Source organism: Eptatretus burgeri, chromosome 1 (genome assembly GCF_056783735.1).
Source record: "Eptatretus burgeri isolate ZD-2024b chromosome 1, Ebu_testis_v1, whole genome shotgun sequence".
NCBI classification, from domain to species: domain Eukaryota; kingdom Metazoa; phylum Chordata; class Myxini; order Myxiniformes; family Myxinidae; genus Eptatretus; species Eptatretus burgeri.
This window is the reverse complement of record NC_140961.1, coordinates 109326458-109345289: the sequence shown is the minus strand read 5'-3', so window position 1 is coordinate 109345289 and position 18832 is coordinate 109326458. Positions and strand designations below refer to the sequence as shown.

The 18832-nt window shown below is 44.3% G+C and overlaps 1 protein-coding gene across 4 annotated transcripts in view; it reads left to right on the top strand.

Moving 5' to 3' along the window:
• The window catches only part of FGFR1OP2 (FGFR1 oncogene partner 2), a 91195-nt gene extending 73084 nt beyond the window's left edge, over positions 1–18111 (top strand). For 2 of the 4 annotated variants that reach the window (XM_085894637.1, XM_085894645.1), the window contains exons 5-7: positions 13085–13168; positions 14942–15055; positions 17637–18111. In XM_085894637.1, the coding sequence (XP_085750763.1) occupies positions 13085–13168; positions 14942–15055; positions 17637–17735 (297 nt within the window). In that variant the 3' untranslated portion in view covers positions 17736–18111. The remainder of the gene's footprint in view (positions 1–13084; positions 13169–14941; positions 15056–17636) is intronic. The other 2 variants (XM_085894653.1, XM_085894661.1) reach the window with 1 other exon arrangement.
• Positions 18112–18832: the final 721 nt, after the last annotated feature.

The following is an 18832-nucleotide window of genomic DNA, read 5'->3' as shown; positions in this document are numbered from 1 at the left end:
GTTATTTCCGGTTAATAGTAAAAACAAATAATCATCAACTCAGTGAAAAGCGACTCGTGCCACCTTCCTCGTCCCGTTTGCGGTAGAGCGATTAGAACCGCCATGTTTGGGTTATAAATAAATAAACCGCCTCCATCGTTTCAGCTCATTCTACGTTGGCGGGACTGTTCAAGTCCCGTGGACGTCACATTGGTGTCAGAGTGTTGGATGTTCGAACCCCTCTAAATTATATTTGGTATCGGGAGAATATACCAAGATTAAAATCTCGCCACGAATTGGAATATAAAATCACGACAGAAAAGCGCGCGAGTGCGGGAAAATTTTGGCGGGATTTTTGAAATTTAAATTAATTGCCGGCAAACGGGACTTCTGCACCATGGCGGATGTGCAGATGTTTGAGGAGGAAGGCCACGTGTCTGGCAGCGAGTCGGGGGAAGAAGGGAGAGACGGGGGTATGGTTGGAACCTCCCCCATTCCGAGCGTGGACCGTGCTTCATCGCCCGTAACGGAGCCGGCAGCGCCGGAAACCGGCACGATGACGATCTGGACAATGTTGGAACGTTTAATGAGTGCAATGACGGCACAGGGGGCACAAATGGCAGAAATGACGGCACAAATGGAAAATCAATTCGTGACACAGAGGGCAGACATGACGGCACAGGGGGCACAAATGGCAGAAATGACGGCACAAATGGAAAATCAATTCGTGACACAGAGGGCAGAAATGACGGCACAAATGGAAAATCAATTCGTGACACAGAGGGCAAAAATGACGGCACAGGAGGCAGAGATGGCGGATCGATTGGGGGTGATGGGGGAACAGTTGGGTGCACGGATTGATTTAATGAGGGATGAATTGGGGGAAAAGATGGAGTAAATGAAAACTGAGATGCAGGAGTGTGTGGATGTTAAATTGGGAGAAATACAAAGTAAATTTGAGGATAGATTGGAGGAAACAAAGGTAGAAATTACATTGGAGGGGGAAAATATACGAAAAAAAATGGTAGATAAAATCGATGCAATGAACATTCGGGTTGATAAAGTGGATGAAAGCCTGGAACGTCATCGTGCCTGTGTGGATGCTCGTATGCAGCTGCAAGTAGAAGAGTGGGGAGAGCTGAGGAAGCAAGGGATGAATTTGGCGGAGGAGGTAAAAGGATTGGAGGCTCGTTTGGACGAACAAGACAAAATTATGAGCCAAGATGAAGTCTTGGATAAAGGCCTGGTAGAGCCGTCTTTTGTAAGTAGAGTGTCCGGGTTGGTTGAGGAGCAGCTACAAACTCGCGACGGAGCCTTGGAGGAGGTTGTGCGGGCCCAGAAGATCCTGCGGGAAGAGGTGAATCGGTCCATTCAACGTTTGGAACAGGAGGCAAAATTGACCCATGAGACCCTCACCACAAAACATCTTTGGCCACAGTGGGCTCCGAAATTGGATACGCAGCCACAAGGGTGTTTGATCCCTGGGCTGGATTCGGACAAGGGAGAAACTGAGAAGCGGGCCACCGTAAAAGTGATCCCCCTGGTAAATTTTGACGGGTCAGGGAGCCTTGAAGCTTTTCTGACGCAATTTGAGTGTATTTCCCGACTAAACGGGTGGAATGAGCGGGAACGTACAGGGAATTTGGTGGCAACGTTGCGGGGACCAGCCGCAGATGTGTTAAACATGATCGCGGAGGGATGTTGACCAGCTCCCACATTTGCGAGGCGTTGAGCCGTCGGTTTGGGTTTGCAGCGAACTGTGATCTGGTGCGGGCCCAGCTCCAGCACCGCAGATTAAAGCCGGGTGAGACAGTGCAGGAGCTGGCACAGGACATTTACCAATCAGTCAGGATCGCATATCGGGACCTTACAGTGGAGGCGTGGGACAGACTGGCACTAGAGAAATTTTTAGCTGCTCTTCCTGACCCTGAGGTCCGAGCGCTAGTGGAGTTACAGGATCCACCCACCGTTCACCGAGCGGCCGAGTGCGCGGCCAGGCTGGCCTCGTGGAGTCGGCCGGGTCGGGTTCCAGAGAGGCCATCAGTGACGATCCGACAGGCGGAGATCCAGGATCAGGGAGGGGGGCTGGGAGAAATTGGCATTACCCAAATGTTTCAGGAAATTTGCCAGAAACTGTCAAGTTTGATAAAGGGTAATCCGGTAGTTAGTGCGCCAAAGCGGCGGGGTCCAGCCCAGCCAATAGAGCAATTCGATTATGGCCGAGGGGGTCCGGAACCGGAAGAGACATTTCACCGATACTCACGGGGGCCTTTTATAGGGAGTTGTTTCCGGTGCGGGCGAAGAGGATACATGCAACGATATTGCCGGTACCCGGCGATGGAGGGACCCTCCAATAGACTTTTAGACTCTGAGAGGGTGAATCCTCCTGCTGAACCACCAGGTCTATCCGAGATGCCCTTTCATAGGTCGGGTCCGGAGATCACTGTCGGGGGTCGGGGAGACTAGATTGGGCTGAGCATATACGGCCATGCTCGGCTGCTGAGATTGTGGCGAAGTGCCCTCCTTTGGTGGAAAAAAATGATTGGGGGAAAATTGGCATGGGTTTGTAAGTTCTGCTGGGTTTTAGAGTGACATTCGGGACAGTGGGTAATTGGTAACAAAGCGGGCACAAGTGGCTGTCCAATGGCTGGTGCGTGGATCGGGTGAGAAGTGCTGTGTGAGTTGTTTTAAGTTAAGAAGTGAAATGTATGGTGCACACATTGATTTTTATTGGACATGGTGTGGTAACAGGGAAGGTCATGGTCGGCGAAGTGTTAGAAATGCAGGTGTCACATGTAAGGCCGATGGGGTGGGGGAGTCATGTGGGTTTTGTGGGTGGGGATGATGTGCTTGTCCACAGGGATTGCAGAAGCTCACGGTGAGCGTGAATTGCGACCCCCTTCAAGGAGATTCACCACCTGGTGTCTAATGGTGACAGTGTCTGGAGGCAACTGGGAGAGGGTCTGGTTGGGCGACCAAGGCGGGTAGGACCTTGGCGACCCAGGAAGGCCAGAGGAGCCAGTGAGACCCCTTCCAGAGTGTTGTGCGGGATTAGAGCTGATGGCTACCAGGGGGGAGGGAATCAAAGGGAGCGGGGCGGAGAAACGTCCGGGTTGGACTAAAGCTTACCTGTGGGCATGGTTGCACCTGAGATGCCCCCATCATCTTGTGGTAACCCACCCCACGGCCACGACGGGATTCAGCTTGCATGATTAAAATGAGGACCATGACCTAGAAATGTGATTATGACCATGGTGTGAGTGTTGTGAAGATGTACGAGTCCCACTCGATCCCGCACAACTTGACATGTGCAGCAAGGGCATGATGTCCGCATAATTTTGGGGCAAGCAAATTTGAAAATTGGCTCCCCAGGTAACTCTGGGTCTATTAGCATCCACTGGGGGAGGCGGTCAAGTGTAAATATCCTATGAATAGTGTCGTTAAGGCTTAGAGTAGGAATGTAAAGTATAAGTGTTGTGTTTTTGTGGAACCTTTTGTTTCTCCTCCCCAGATCACTGGAAGAGTGTTGGGCAAGAGCGATGATCCAGAAGATGGAGTGCAACTTCGCTCAGTGCTCTCATGTGATAAAATAAAAATAAAAAATAAAAAAACGAATGATTGTTTAGGCGAGGATAAGGCCATAAGGGGGTAGTACATTAAGCAGGATAGGTAAGTTAGCTGCGACTCGCTGCCCATTGCCCCTCCTACTTTATTTCGTTAGGTTAATTAGGTGTGAGTCAGTAAGTGTTAAGGCTGGTACGGTAGCGCCTGTGATATACCTTGCAGAAGCTGCGGTACCCGAGGAGGGGGCAGTGTTACGTTTGAGGGGGGGGTATGCATTCAAAGGGTAATTAGGATGTTTAATTAGATATGCCATGCTGTTCGAGTTTACCAGGATCTCGATGTAATAAGTAGCAATTCAGTGGTGATAAGTTGTCTAGTAAATGTTCATTTCTTCAAGGGGGAAATGATAATTGTCACGTAATTAGATAGGGACACGGGATAGGGTAAGGGTGTCTGCGTAAACCCCTTTTAGTAGTCCCTGGAGGCTGGCCGTAAGGTCACAGGACAGCGCTGCGGATGGCTCCGCCCCGTGATCACGATTGTCGGAAGGCGACGGCGGTGGGCCAATAAAACGGCTCGATTGGAAGTGACGAGGACGGGAGGATTAAAAAGGTTCTGTTCGGGGTCGAAAAGGAAGAGGAAGAAGATCGGGACAAAGAGATCGTGTTTTTTTGATGTGGAGGCTGTTGCGCGGAGAGCGTGCTTGTTGTTGTGCTGATTCGATCGTGTTCTTCATCATGTCTTGGAGCCTTGCTGAGCCTCGTGCCTCACTTTGGTTGGCTCTGGGGTTCTGCTGACTCGGAGTACGGGGTCGAACGGCGGGCGGACCTGCCTCCCTCTCCTGCTCGCAACTTGGCACCAGAACTGGTTCCCTGGTGGCTGTGAGTGGACTTGGGCCAGGACCAGGAGGTCGACAGCACCACGGTTTCTCCTGCCCCCCCTCCCCTGACGAGAGCAAGGCCAGCTCGTCCGACGCTGATCCAGGGACAGTTGCGTCCACACCACGGTCCAGCCTGACCACCAGAAATAGCTACGTTTTGTGTGTGTGTGTGTGTGTGTGTGTGTGTGTCTGTGTGTCTGTGTGTCTGTGTGTCTGTGTGTCTGTGTGTCTGTGTGTCTGTGTGTCTGTGTGTCTGTGTGTCTGTGTGTCTGTGTGTCTGTGTGTCTGTGTGTCTGTGTGTCTGTGTGTCTGTGTGTCTGTGTGTGTGCTTGGCGCCTTAGAGGGTTTGAGATCTGTATATTCATTGGAATTGTCTGTTTTTCCCCACGCCCGATCCCACACCATCCCGTCGAATCGCCCCGGATCCCTTTTCTTGCCGAGTCTTGTTATTTCCGGTTAATAGTAAAAACAAATAAACATCATCAACTCAGTGAAAAGCGACTCGTGCCACCTTCCTCGTCCCGTTTGCGGTAGAGCGATTAGAACCGCCATGTTTGGGTTATAAATAAATAAACCGCCTCCATCGTTTCGGTTCATTCTACGTTGGCGGGACTGTTCAAGTCCCGTGGACGTCACAATATTCAACAAGACTGGATGTAGCACAAGTGGGGAAATTTCAAATTCAATGGAAGAATGAATGATCAGAACATTTGAGCCAACAAATACATTGCATTCACCTCGCATAGCTCTGAGCAGTGTCGGCTTCTGACGAGTTTTACTGCAGTTGGAGTATAACAATATCAAGTCACGATAACAACATCAAATTGATCATGAAACACAAAAGAACGCTCCTAATTAGGTACTACTTACTGAACACAAATACGAGTAAGCAGAGGGGAACTATCCAACTCTGAGCAGTGTCGTTGGCCAAATCGCATACTTGCCCTTGTCTCGAGGGAAGCTGTGCATTATTCATCCTTGCCCTGGTCAATCATTCAATCCTAAATTCCCCATTAAATTCCTCCAACTACCCCCACAACCATACACGACATCTTCTTTAAATTAAATAAATATATAAAGTAGTAGTGTATGTTTGTTTGTTTCTCCTCTTATAACTTGAGAACTATGCATCCCAGAGCAAAACTAAAGGCATATTCGGAATCAGCACGTCTCAGAGGCACGACAGCACACCTTAGATGTTTTAAAAAACGAAAAAAAAAATCGTCTTCTTTTTTGTTTTGTTTTTTTGGCCGTTTCAATTTTTCTGCCACAACTGATTGGTTTTCTGCGTCACGACCTTTTTTTATTCACAACCTGATCAAAATAAGACAAGGACAGACCAGTGAACGTTTACAAAGTTTCTGATCAAAATTTGACTTTCTGATTTTATATCCCCTGAAAAAGGAAGAGCTCCATTGGTCCCAAGGCAGCTGCAGCTAAGCGAAAACACACCAAGAGACAACAGGAGACTGAAGAGGAGCAAGATGCCAGGCTAAATGAACAGGCACAGTGGCAACAGTAGCAGCGACAAAATGAGACTGAAGAGCTATCAGCCAAGCTCAATGAACAGGCTCATCGGCAACAACAGCGGCGAGCAAATGAGACAAGAATTGTATGATGCAAGACTTGAGGAAATGCGTCACCGCACTGTAGAAGCACGAGCACTGGCCTGGGCACAAGAGCACAACAATGTCAACAGGGTGGCATTAATGTATGACCCGGCTGACCCAACAACTCGTGCAGACATTGGTCGAATGGACCAAGTCTGAACCCACTGCTCTGCTTACAAGTTCAAGGGAGAGACCAAGGGTGTGTGCTGCAGCAATGGCAAGGTTGGCCTTGAGCCCTCTCCTGCCCTTCCTCCCTTGCTGAATGTATTTCCCTCAGGTGATGGTCCCATCAGCAAGCATTTCCTTGACAACATTCAGACGTATAATGGCAGCTTTGCGATGACGAGCTTCAGGCACAAGGAAGCTGAAGTCCAGGGCTGGAACCTGAGCTTCCGGATCCAAGGTCAAGTGTTCCACCGCATTGGCAGCTTGCTCCCGCCTGAAGAGAGCCATCAAAAGTTCCTTCAGGTCTACTTCCTGGACTCACACGTCAAGGAGTTGGCTGCCAGGAACCACAGCGGCCTCAAACCACACATCCTTGAGATGCTCACAGTCGTTTCACGAGAATAACCATCTGGTCCGTGAGCTCAAGATTGCAAGAGATGTACTTGCAGAAGAAGGCAACTCTGAGGAGTGCCAGATCGTCATCAGAGAGAACAAGTGACCACAAGGAGATCACACATGCTGCTACAAGGCCCAGTCTGCAACAGAAATCACCAGCCTAATGGACAATGAGCAACAGAACCCAGAAACATTGTCCTCAGACTTTGCGATGGGGAACTTAAAAGGATCAGTGAGCTGCATGCATCTTATTATGCACTCCAGTATCCTATAGTGTTCCCATATGTAACAGATAGCTACAGCATCCATCTGGTGGCCAGGACTGCTACTGGACAAGATGGACGAAAACTCACACAGCTGCAGTATTACAGCTACCACATCATGGTGAGACAGGGCAACCACATACTGCAGATGCGACGACTCTTTTAGCAGTTTCTGGTCGATGTCTCCTGCAAGATCGAGACAGAGCAACTGGGCTTTATCTGCCGGGAGCAAAATAACTTGCTTGCTGATAACTACGACAACCTCCATGACAGCGTCATGGCCAGCGATGGTGACCCTCGCAATAGTGTACAAAGGGTGGTCCTTCCACCAACATACACTGGTGGGCCAAGGTGGATGCAGAGAAACAGAGTGATGCCATGGCCTATGTGCGTCGCATGGGAAGGCCTGACTTCTTCATCACGATGACCACGAATCCCAAATGGACCGAGGTCCAGGAAAACCTCCTGCCAGGACAAGAGCCTCACGATCCCCCAGACATCATTGCCCGTGTCTTTCGCCAAAGAACAAGAAGCTCATGGAGCTACTAAAGAAGGGAGCTTTTGGGAAGATGAGAGCCTTCCTGTACACCATTGAGTACCAGAAGCATGGTCTTCCTCATGTCCACATCCTCCTGTGGGTCGCTCCAGAGGACAAGGTCAAGCCCCAAGACAGTGACCTGGTCATCAGTGCTGAGATTCCCATCAAGGAGCAAGATCCAGAGCTGCACAAGATTATCATGGCACACATGATCCACGGCCCATGTGGAAACCTCAACCAGAACAGCCTTTGCATGAAGGACCGCAAGTGCTCAAAGGATTTCCCAAAGCCATTCCTGCAGAGCAAGGAAATGACAGCTACCCCAACTATCGCCGTCTCAAGCCAGAAGATTGTGGTCAAACCGGTGAGATAAAGATGCGCCAGCAGGGAAAACGGGTGGTACCCTACAACCCGTTCCTCATCCGCCAATTCAATTACCACATCAACGTTGAGATCTGCTCCAGCATCAACAGCATCAAGTATGTCACCAAGGGGACTGATCAGGCAGTGTTTGAACTGCAGCAAGCCAATGAGGAGGCCGGAAACCGTCAAGTGGATGAGGTAGCTTAGTTCCAGAATGCACGCTACGTCGGCAGCAGCGAGGCAGTCTGGAGGATCCTGGAGCACCCAATTTGCGTGCTTCCCTCCAGTCATTGGCCTAGCCGTCCACCTCGAAAATGGCCAGCGAGTCTACTTCAATGTGGACAATGCCGTCAAGAGGGCACAGCGACCACCCCCAGCCACTACGCTGACTGCCTTCTACCTCTGCAGTCATGACGATTTTGCCAAGACGTTCAAATACAACAAGGTGCCCGAGTACTACACGTGGCAAAAGTTCCGCAAGAAGTGGGCCCGCCGCAAGCGAGGAGAGGTGGGCGAAGGGCCACATGCAATCTGGAAGGCTCCGGCAATTGGCCACATCTACAGCATCAGTCCGAGGCAGGGTGACTGTTACAAGGTTCGACTTCTCCTGACTGAAGTCTGTGGCCCCTCCTCCTTCACTGCTCTGAGAACCGTGGATGGCCAGGAATTGTCCTTCCGTGAAGCCTGTCTCGCAAGGGGACTCCTGGCAAATGACCAGCACCTCCACCTTGCTATGGAGGAGGCAGGCATCAGCACCAAACCTCAGGAGTCTCATGGCAGTCATCCTCACCACCTGTTTCCCGAGCAATCCATGCACACTGGAATCAGTTCTGTGACCTCTTCTCTGAAGACTACCTGTTCCAGCACCATCACAATTTTGGCATTCCTGATGCTGACTATGAGGAGGTATACAACCTTGCATTTTGCTCCCTCGAGGACAAGGTGATCATGATGGGCAGCCGTCATCTCAGTTCGTATGACCTACCTACACCAGAGAGGGGTACAGAAGATAGGCTCTTGAGAGAGTACTTCAGGGAAGTGAACTACAACCAAGAGTAGTTGGCTATCCTAGCTGATGACCTCCAACAGCACCTGACAGATGACCAGCGTCAGGTCTACGATGCAGTCCTTGAACTGGTTTAGCAAGGTAGCATCTCAATGGCAACAGGAGCAGCAACATCATCTTCCTCGATGCACAGAGAGGCACAGGCAAGAGCTTCGTCATCAACACGATACTGAAAAATATTCGCTCAGGAGGCAAGATTGCTCTTGCTACGGCGTCCAGTGGAATTTCCGCAACACTGCTCCAGGGAGGACGAACGCTGCACAGAACCTTCAAGATCCCACTCGACACGCATCTCAAAGAGCAGCCAACATGCAGCATCAAGCGTGGAACAGCATTGGCCAATGTCATCAAGGATGCTGCTGCCATCATTGTGGATGAGGCCCCGATGACTCACAAGTCAGCCTATGAAACTGTAGACCGCACACTGCAGGACATCACAGGAGTCCATCAACTCATGGGAGGCATCCCCACACTGCTCTGCGGAGACTTCCGGCAGATCCTTGCAGTGGTCAAGACAGGCACCAGATCCAACATTGTCAACGTCAGCCTGAAGATGTCGCACCTGTGACACCATGTGACTGTCAAGCACCTGACCACCAACATGCGAGCTCACTTGTCTGGCGATGAAGGGGCCACCAACTTCTCCAAGCTGCTCCTGGAAATTGGCAATGTACAGATCCCATTTGCGGCCGAACGAGACACGATCGCAATTCCTCCTGGACTGGGCAAGGTCGTCTCCACACTGGAGGAGCTCAAGGCTGAAGTCTACCCTTGCTTGACCACAAATGGAGTCAGGTCTGAGTGGCTGGCTGAGCGTGTAATTCTCTCTCCACTGAACACCAATGTCAACCAGCTCAACAACTGGCTCATGGGAGAGTTCCCTGGTGATGAGAGAATCTACAAGTCTGTGGACGGTGCCATCTGCGACGAGGAGGCAGTTACTTACCCTGTTGAGTTGCTCAATTCTCTCAAGCTATCAGGAATGCCACCACACCTCTTCAAGCTGAAACTCGGTGTGCCCATCATGATCCTGCGAAACATGGAGCCACCCAAGACCACCAATGGCACATGCTGCATCATAACCCGCCTGCATGCCAATATCATTGAGGCCACCATCTCCTGTGGACCATACAAAGGAGAAGTCGTCCTTCTGCCGAGGGTCCCGCTCATTCTGTCCGACTCCGAATTGCCCTTCCAGTTTTGCCGACTCCAGTTTCCCTGCAAGCCATGCTTTGCAATGACTATCAACAAGGCTCAAGGTCAGATGTACAAGGCAATTTGTGTCGACCTCTCATTCCCATGCTGCTCCCACGGCCAGTGTATGTGGCTGCCTCTCGGACTGGCAGCGCAGTGAAGCTCAGCATCCTGGCACCCAACAGACACACACGCAATGTGGTCTACCCCAAGACACTGGAGCACTGATGCCGAACACTGACAACGACAAAGAAATGTGAAATGTGTCCAAATTAAATGTGATATATAAATGTGATAGATTAAGCACCACAATTTACCCCTTTCTTATTCCTATTTTTTCCCTGGGCAATGCCAGGTACTCCAGCTAGTATATATGTATATGTATGTATGTATATATATATATATATATATATATATATATATATATATATATATATATATATATATATATATATATATATATATATATATATATACACATATACATATATATATGTATGTATATATATATGTATGTATGTATATATATATGTATGTATATATATATATGTATGTATATATATATGTATGTATATATATATGTATGTATATATATATGTATGTATATATATATGTATGTATATATATATATATATATATATATGTATGTGTATATATATGTATGTATATATATATATGTATGTATGTATATATATGTATGTATATATATATGTATATATGTATGTATATATATGTATATATGTATGTATATATATATATATATATATATATATATATATATATATGTATGTATGTATATATATATATATATATATATATATATATATATATATGTATGTATGTATATATATATATATATATATATATATATATATATATATGTATATATATATATATATATATTCATCTCTTGAGGGATAGAGAGTGCTGTACTGTATTTGGAGGGGGTGGGGAGATTGAGAGAGAAAGAGATAGATGGATATATTTATACATAATTTTTTTTTTAATATACATAGATAAGAAGGGAGTTGGCAGAGAGAAAATGTTATGCTTTATGAACAACACACACACACACACGCTTGGCTGATATCGTTAATTTTATGGGAATCGGCAGATTGGAGTCGGTGTGATTACGGAGTACAGTACGTACTGCATACAACCCAGAAACCTTCTGTAGCTTCAACCCTTGTTTGGGGAAAATTTCTGAGCTTGTTAAATCACCAGGTGAGGGCAAACACAGCCTGTTCCAAGTTCTGTTTGAAGTTCCGCACGGATAAAGCACACAAAAATAACCACAAAGGCTTACCTTTTAAATATAATTCCTCAAATATGGAAATCAAGCGAATACTCCAAAGCGACCACAATGTCAGCACACGCTGTTCACAGCTCAAACCGATATGAGGGTTTTTTATTTTTATTTTTTTTTAATGTGTGAATGTCGAAGTGACGGATATATGATGTTAAACAGTGATGTCGTCTAAAAATGAAGTTGTACATCATTTTCAGCCGGCGAGGCACCTATCAAAATATTGTTTTGAGTTTTGCTACATGTTTTAAAGCCTTTTTGCAGAGTATTGTCAGCAATGTTCATAAAGAATATCCTCATATTCATAACGCATATCCCCATCGTGCGGTCAATACATGCACAATGTTATCGCTCTTCTTCACAACATTTTTAGTGTTATGTCATGGCATTGGCATCTTCGTCATAGCATGAAAATAATCCTGTTTCGTCTTTCTTTTTTTTCTTTTCTTTAAAATTGCATTTGTTTTATTTTATTTTGTGCAAAATTATGTTTTTTGATGTTTGTATAGTGAGTTGGAGTATACAGATGTAGTTGAGTGTCAACAAGACAAGGATATTTTCACCGTCACTTTGAGATGCCGTTGGGAAGCTGATAATGGGCTGACTCGGGGTTGCAATGAGAGACGAGGTGAGAGTAGCAAAATGCAGATGAACAGAATACATTTTGACTCTGGGTGGCCAACAATGCATTTTCCTTGATCCCATTTTCTCCTATAATCCCTCCTCTGCTGACTGGTATGGCAGCTCGGTGATATTCCATTTTGAGTTGCATGCTCTGTGAGCTCATGGATTGTTTGTAAATGTGCACTTTATCGGCGCACTCTGCACGATGTTATGCTCCGTGCTGTGCTGATTATGTTGTGGCATATAGTGCACTTTCTTACTTATTTTTTCACAATGCTGTCATAATACAGCCTACACATGCAATGGACTATTGTCGACCATCTGCATGTTTTATTAACGCTTCTGCGTCATGTGGAGTATTTAAAACATTTTTTCCCCCTGAGGCTGTAAGTGGCAGCAGTCTAACTTGGCTTTAAAAGTAAGACATTGATTGCATCAGTGAGTTTGCTATCCTTCAATTATTGTGTGTATATATATATATATATATATATATATATATATATATATATATATATATATATATTTTTTTTTTTTTTTTAACCTGCGTGCTGTGCACGATGTGCTGTCAGTTTTATTGCACCCGTTTTACCCTCGTTTCTGCCGATACACCTAGGTCCAGTTTTTTTTTTTTTTTTTTTTTTTTTTTTTTTTTTTTTTAATTCCAGTGTTTTAAACTCCAAAGATAAATTGGGATAATAATGGGAACAAAAGAGTGGAGGTGGGCAGCAAGCCTGGAATTTGTGAGTTAGACCTGGAGGAGGTTATTGTAAGGACATATGTGTTGAGTTGGGGAGGGTCAGATGGCTGAGAGCAGAGGGGGGAAGGGGTGGCTGTTTTGACCAGAGGAGAGGCGTTAAAACAAAAATCGGAGACGACCAATCTGGCTGTGATGTGAGAGTAACAGGCCTTTGTTTCAGCATCATAATGGGAGCCAATAATGTTGAGAACTTTAAATTCCACGTAATTCATATTCTGTACAAATCTTTTCACAATTTTGATGGTGTCCGTTTTATCACTCTAATGTAATGTATGCATAATTTATTTTATTATTTTCTTTGGCCAAGTCTACAGTCAATGTTTGTGACAAATCAAGCAAAGGCAGGATAATAAACAGCTGGAACATGATGCTTTGGCAGAAACTCGCAGCAAAACAACTGTGTGCCAAGTCGAGGAGCATTGTCTTGAAAAGAAAAAGTCGCTTGGTGACCACATATTTTGAGGTATGACGTTAGGCTTTAATCTCTTGCCATTTCAAAATATTCTTTGGAATGGTACTGTTCAAGTGTCTGCCTTGGGACAATTTTATAGTGAGCCACACATTGGCAGTCAAACGAACAAACAAAAACCCCCCACAATTTTATACAAAATTTCACTTGATATGTTTTCCTCTGGGATAGCAGGATGGCCTCGGCCTTAGAAGTATGCACACTCCCATTAAAGCTGTCTATCTGGGGTTTGAATCTCGGCGCAGCTATAAACTGTCATCCCGGTGTTTTATAGGCAGGGTGATTCATCAACTTGTGTTTGCCATTTCTCTGATGGACGTTAAATAGGCATCCCGTTTGCCGACATTAGTGAGCATTAAGATATTACGGTGTCCTTTGTGAAGAGGCGTTGAGCTATCGCCTGCACTCTGGTCAATTTGCAAATTCCTGCCATTACTTCCTGAGTTGGAGTGGTGACCCGACCACAATTGAAGTCTGGTAACTGCTTCGGCAGCACCAATGTTCTGCATAGGACATGGCACATAATGATGATGATTTCTTATTTTATTTATTTATTTTCCTTTCTCATCATGACATGTAAGCAATGTAAATATTCAAGAAGACGGGACGTTAACGCGAACGACCTTTACCAGTTCACATGTTTTTACGGATGTTCTCAAATTTGACAAACATCTAATGTCACTCGATGGTTTTGTCTTTATTAGTCTTGCCCCGTAGGGGCTTGCGAGACTATTGCAACACCCGTGTTTGTGTATCCATGTCCATATATCTTTCGCTTTAAAATTTTTTTATTTCTCTGCAACCACTTGTCCGATCGATGCAAAACTTTAAACAGAGGAGGCACGTGCCCCATGGAGAATATTTTATTGATAATTGAAGTGATAGGTCACATGGTATGACAGCCATCTTGGATTAAGGAAAAATTTGGACGTCCTCTTCTCTGAAACCCCTCACCAATTTTTTTTTTTTTTTGAAACTTGGCATATGTCAACTCCTCACTGAGTACATAGGGTGATGACTATGTCATCGGTGAAGTGGTATTGCAGCCATAATTTGTTGAATCAAAATCCTTGTATCCAAAAAAATCCAGCCTGATCTACATATGACCAGACGTTACTAAAGAATTCAATTTATGACGTTATCAGTCACGTGGTCTGGTGGCCACATTGGATTGAAAATAAAAATGTAAAAAAATCTTCTTCTCCAGAACCTCTTAACAGATCGATGTGAAACTTTATACATATGATCGACTAACCATGGGGAATATAGTTTGACACATTTCTCATTCACCCTCATTGATGCATTTTAGCCTCAATGTGCACAAAAGTGGTTGTTAATATCTTAATAATGAAAGCTACGGATAAAGGCAATGTATGTGACATACAGGGTGCATGGATGATATGGATATATGGGTCATAAGAGCAGTGGGCCATTATTATAGCATGTTCAGTTAGCGATGGCATTTTAGAGAATGAGCATGCGAGGTGAGACTATGCACTCTACCAAGTGCCGTTCTAGTTGTATAATTGTTTGGTGACAACTGGACTTTGCAGTCTTAGTGTAAACGCCTGCGACTCAAGCTTGAAAAAGGTGAGATGCACCCGTACTTGCATTTGCCTCCTTTAGGGACTTTCTTTTCTTTCTGAACATGTTCACTTTGCAGTACTTTTATTTTCTGAGATTCATTGGAGATTTTAATTTTTTTTTCCTACTATTAATTGTACATAAAGTTGATTTTATGTATGTAACACTAAGTATTGTATGTAGGAACTCCACGACCACGTGCAGAAGGTTTGCGAAATGGCTGCCGTTATGAAGCGTGCCATCGAAATTGACGATGCCCAGGTGGTTGGAGATCGTCAGAAGCTTGCGCAGTTGGAAGTAGGACAATTTTTATTATTATTATTATTATTATTATAATTGAATTGTCAGTATTGCTATGGATACAATCCCAAATATTGTTGGACAAAAGGTGCAATTTGAATTGTGTGAATTGTATAGCAATGAACGATGGAAATTGGTTGATTATATAAGGTGTTCCAAAAAGACCTGGACAACTTTGGTTGTTAATTTATATTTAGTACCACAAATGGTACAACGATACCCTTTATTTTATATGATACAGAAACTCATAAAGTTCTCTTTATTTTCAGGTATGGTGATTTAATGTAAAAAGCTAGAATGGGCACTCAGAGTGCATACCTTCGCCAACGCTACATTTTGCCTCCCCCCCCCCCCCAGAAACCGTTGATTGTGAGGGTATTTAATCCCATACCACATCTGTCATCTCATATGTGTTATGATGGCTTAAAAACATTAAATTTCCTGCTGTTTGACACTGATTCACGTACATTGTACAATTTCTGTATGAACTCCCTGACCTTTTTGGGTGTCGGTGTCAAGTCAATCTGATGACAACTGATCACATTATAAGAAATTATTTTCTGGCATTTTAGGGGCATTTAGCAAACACGAGTTTCTGTTTTTCTAAATAAGTTATTTATTGTGAACAAACAAACATTCATTGTACAATTAAAACGCCGCGAACAAAGGTAATGACGTCATTGTGTCATATCGTATATCACAAGATTGGGCATTGAATTCACAACATTTTGGCATTGGTTGCATGCAAATTGGATAAAAAAAATCGACCGCACTATGGCAAAATGACGATTTTGACATTTTCATGACCTCAACCTTGACCTTTGTACTCTTAATTTTGTAATTGGTATTAGAGTGTGGGGAACAGAACAGTCAACATTTTGGTGTTGGTTTCATGCAAATCGGATAAGAATTGACAGTGTTATGACTAAAACCGCCCATTTTGCAATGTCGTGACCCCCCTGACCTTTGACTCCCAACCGCTCATAAGGGTTATTACATCATTGTGTCATGTCACATATCACAAGATGGGGTATTGAATTCTGAACATTTTGCCATTAGTTGCATGCAAATTGGATACAAATTGACCGCGCTATGGTAAAAAGACGATTTTGACCTTTTCATGACCTTGACCTTTGACCCGATCGCTCCCAAAATCTAATCAAATGGTCCTCTGATAATAACCAATCATCCCACCAAATTTGCTGCGATTCAGTTCAATACTTTTGGAGTTATGTGAATAACAAACAAACAAACAAACACACATATTCAGAAATAAATAAATAAATAAATACACAGCGATCAAAACATAACCTTCGCAACAAAGTTTGCGAAGGCAAAAATGGTGACTCCACAGGAGAAAGCTCAGTGCGTCAAATGGTTCATCGAGACAAGATTTGACACAAGTTCAGCGTAATTTCCGTACAAGGTATGGAAGGAATTCACCATCATGGACTATTATCAGAGTAGTACAGGATATTTAAGGAGACTGGAAGTTGCCAGAAACAGAAAAGTAACGGTCGACCAAGCACAAGTGCAGCAGACGTTGAACGAGTGCGTGAATCATTTCAACAAAGTCCCAGAAATTCAATTTGATGCACATCCAGAGAACTGGGACTACCAACCACCACTGTACACAGGATTGTGCATAAGACTGAAGATTTATGCTGATAAGGTGCAGATTCTGCAGGAACTCAAACCAAATAATGGATCCAAACACAAGACGTTTGCCTTGGAAATGCTCATTCACATGGAGGAGGATGATTACCTGTAAAAGCTCATGTTCACAGATGAAGCTTGCTTTCATGTATGACGGAAGGTCAACCGGCACAATGTGAGGATCTGGGGCTCTGAAAACCCCCACATGGTCATTGAACACGTACGTGACAGTCCAAAGGTCGATGTGTCGTGCGGCCTTCTCCATGACCTCTTGGTGGGTCTGTTTTTCTTTGCGGAGGATACAGTGTCCTCAACAATTTACATGAACATGTTTGAAGGATTCACGTTCCCACATATTGAAGACCTGCAACCCGATATCATTTTTCAATGGGACAGCGCTCCCCCTCTTTGGACCTTAGTCGTTCGAGCCATCCTGAATGAAAAATTTCCAGGTCGCTGGATTAGCCGAGACAGACCAACTGCCTGGCCCCCACGATCACCAGACATAACCCCCCTTGGTCTGTTTTTTTTATATGTTTTTTCTGTGGTGGTTTGTCATCGATATTGTTTACAACGCCAAGGTAGCAAACCTGCAGGATCTTCGTTCTCGGATCACAGCTGCATGTGCACTGCTGGAAGCAAACATGCTGAGCCAAACATTTGAAGAACTCATGCACTGCCTTGATGTCCTGCGCACAACAAATGGAGCTCACATTGAAGTGTATTGATGGTGTGCACAAAAACTTAGTTTCTGTGTCATATAAACCAAAGGGTATCATTGTATCGTTTGTGGTTCTCAATATGTTAACAACCAAAGTTGTCAAGGTCTTTTTGGAACGCCCTGTATGCCTCTTGACACCACTTTAGTGTGGATACCACTTTGTGATATTTTTTTGTGTTGCTCATTTTCCCACCACTCCAGCTGGAAAACAGAACCCTCAGGGAATTGCTGAAGATAAGCCGTGAGACCTACCTGAACGGTTTAGGTGAGGATGGGCAGCAGGACAAGCCAGGGGACTGAGCAGTACGTACACCATTGGGACGACCTGGCCAGAGGAGCACTCAAAATGCGGTCATGGCACTGCACTATTGTTGTGAAATGCCACATCAGAATACAAATTTCTCAACGTTGAGCATGTCTTCTCTTTCATTCAGTGTGCAGAAAGGTTTCCAGCATTTCAGAGTACGACGTCTGATTTGCACCAGCAATTTTGATTATCTTTTACAGCTTTTTATTTCATGTGATGAGAAAGGCATGCAGAAAAGATGTTCAGAAACTTGTACATTCTTATTTAAACAGTTGTGCATAAAGATAATCGAACAAACCTCGAACTGTACAAAAGATATGGAGTGTATAGATAACCTACAATTGCAAGTAAAGACTACATTTTCAAAAACGTTTTGCTCTCTCGTGCCCCATGTTTGTACTTGCATCAGTCTGCTCTTGCTCCTGTTCCAATTTGGCTTTCATTTTTCATTATTCTGCTTCTTTCGTATGCAGCACAAGGCTGTTAGGCTAGTGGCCAAATTAAAAAAGGGGCCTAAAATTGTGAGAAACCCCTACCCACGGTAGAATAAGTCACAACCTATTTTTTCTTGAAGAGGGATGTTTGGGGAGTTAGAAAATCATGGTTGTGAACCTGAGATCATTGCACAACATTTTGAAAATCAAGTTTACATATGTACCACTGCACACTGCAAAAATGGATTTAATCACCACAGATTTTAGCTCATATATTTGTTAATACTGGTGCTCCAAACACAAATTTGGTATCAAAATGTGCGGAATGATGACATATATATATATATATATATATATATATATATATATATATATATATATATATATATATATATATATATATATATATATATATATATATATATATATATATCTGTAGAAACCATTTGTGATGTATCAAAGGCTTTTGTGTGACCTACAGGCAAAAATAGTGGAATTTTACTCAACAAATCAGCTTCGGGTTTACCAATAAATATCAACAAAAACATTAATTACTTCAAAAATATTGGACTTGCCGTCATACTTGTTACATCAACATAAACCAAGTTTATTTACCCTTTGAAAAATATATCTAATGATATAATTGTTACTAAAAT